This window comes from Entamoeba invadens, assembly GCF_000330505.1.
Source record: "Entamoeba invadens IP1 unplaced genomic scaffold scaff_1105074726571, whole genome shotgun sequence".
Lineage (NCBI taxonomy): Eukaryota > Evosea > Mastigamoebida > Endamoebidae > Entamoeba > Entamoeba invadens.
This window is the reverse complement of record NW_004440108.1, coordinates 1-1,251: the sequence shown is the minus strand read 5'-3', so window position 1 is coordinate 1,251 and position 1,251 is coordinate 1. Positions and strand designations below refer to the sequence as shown.

Below are 1,251 nucleotides of genomic sequence, written 5' to 3'. Positions count from 1 at the left end.
AGTTGCTTTGAAGACTTGCCACGGCAAATATCTTTCGATCAATCCAAGAAATACATTAGAGGTATGCGCACCACACATCAAAGAATGGGAGTTCTTAGAAATCGTTAAGACCTCAGATAAGAAGTACACAATCAAGTCATATCACGGAAAGTACTTGTCTTCTGCTATGAACGGTGAACTTACAGCCGGTAAAATGATTGCTGCACAATCAGAGAAATTTGAGATCAAAACTATTGGCTCAAAGCCAAAGTCTAAAAAGTTTGCTGGAACGACCATCGCCATCAAATCTTTCCATGGAAAGTACCTCACTGCTACACCAGCCGGCGACATCAGTGCAACTGCACCACATCTCAAGGAATGGGAGAAGTTCCAAGTCAACATGGTACCAAACGATAAGACACAAGTCGGATTCAGAAATTGGCATGGAAAGTATGTCTCAGCCAACCCCAATGGGAAGATGGAGAAATGCTCAACTAATTTCAAAGGTTGGGAATGGTTCATCATAGAAAAGTCACCAGAAAAGAAGATGTATACCATCAAAACACCAACTGGAAAGTATTTGTCCGCTCAACCAAATGGCGTTTTGACTGCTGACAAAGCAATTGCTCAAAGCTGGGAGTGGTTCACAATTGAGAAGGCACTTTAACTCATTTTTTCATCATTGTTGTTTCAATTAATACATATAATAAAGTTTAATATTTGAATAGAAAGAAGTTTTATTATTATATAATATAATATAATATAATATAATATAATATAATATAATATAATATAATATAATATAATATAATATAATATAATATAATATAATATAATATAATATAATATAATATAATATATAATAAAATATAATATTATATTATACAGAGGTTTCCAAAATAATTATTGCCGAAAATGTGGTATTATAACGTACGAATTTATAAGAGAAAATGAACATTTTGGTTATGAAATGGTGACGTGGGTAATTAGGATTGTGATTTTGAAAATTTCTGATATTATATAAGTGATTTATTTCTATACACTACAATATAGAAAAAAATATAATAAAAAACTTATATTTATAAGAATCAATAATTTATAAAAATTAATGGTTATTTGAATAGAAAAAATTAAATAGTAGATGAGTTAAATTAAAACCACATCCGAACTTAAAACTTTCTTTGGAAGATTCTCAACAAATTTTGTGTCAGGTGTCCAATTGCGATCATCAAAGAGATCCTCATCGATATCTGTTTACTTTCTTATGAAGTG

General features: G+C 30.5%; 1 protein-coding gene across 1 annotated transcript; it reads left to right on the top strand.

The window, feature by feature from the left end:
- Positions 1-193: 193 nt before the first annotated feature.
- On the top strand, positions 194-646 carry EIN_515000 (hypothetical protein; the record flags this gene model as incomplete). The annotated part of the gene is made up of 1 exon (XM_004253803.1): positions 194-646. One exon carries the CDS (start codon positions 194-196, stop codon positions 644-646), a length of 453 nt encoding a protein of 150 aa, XP_004253851.1.
- Positions 647-1,251: the final 605 nt, after the last annotated feature.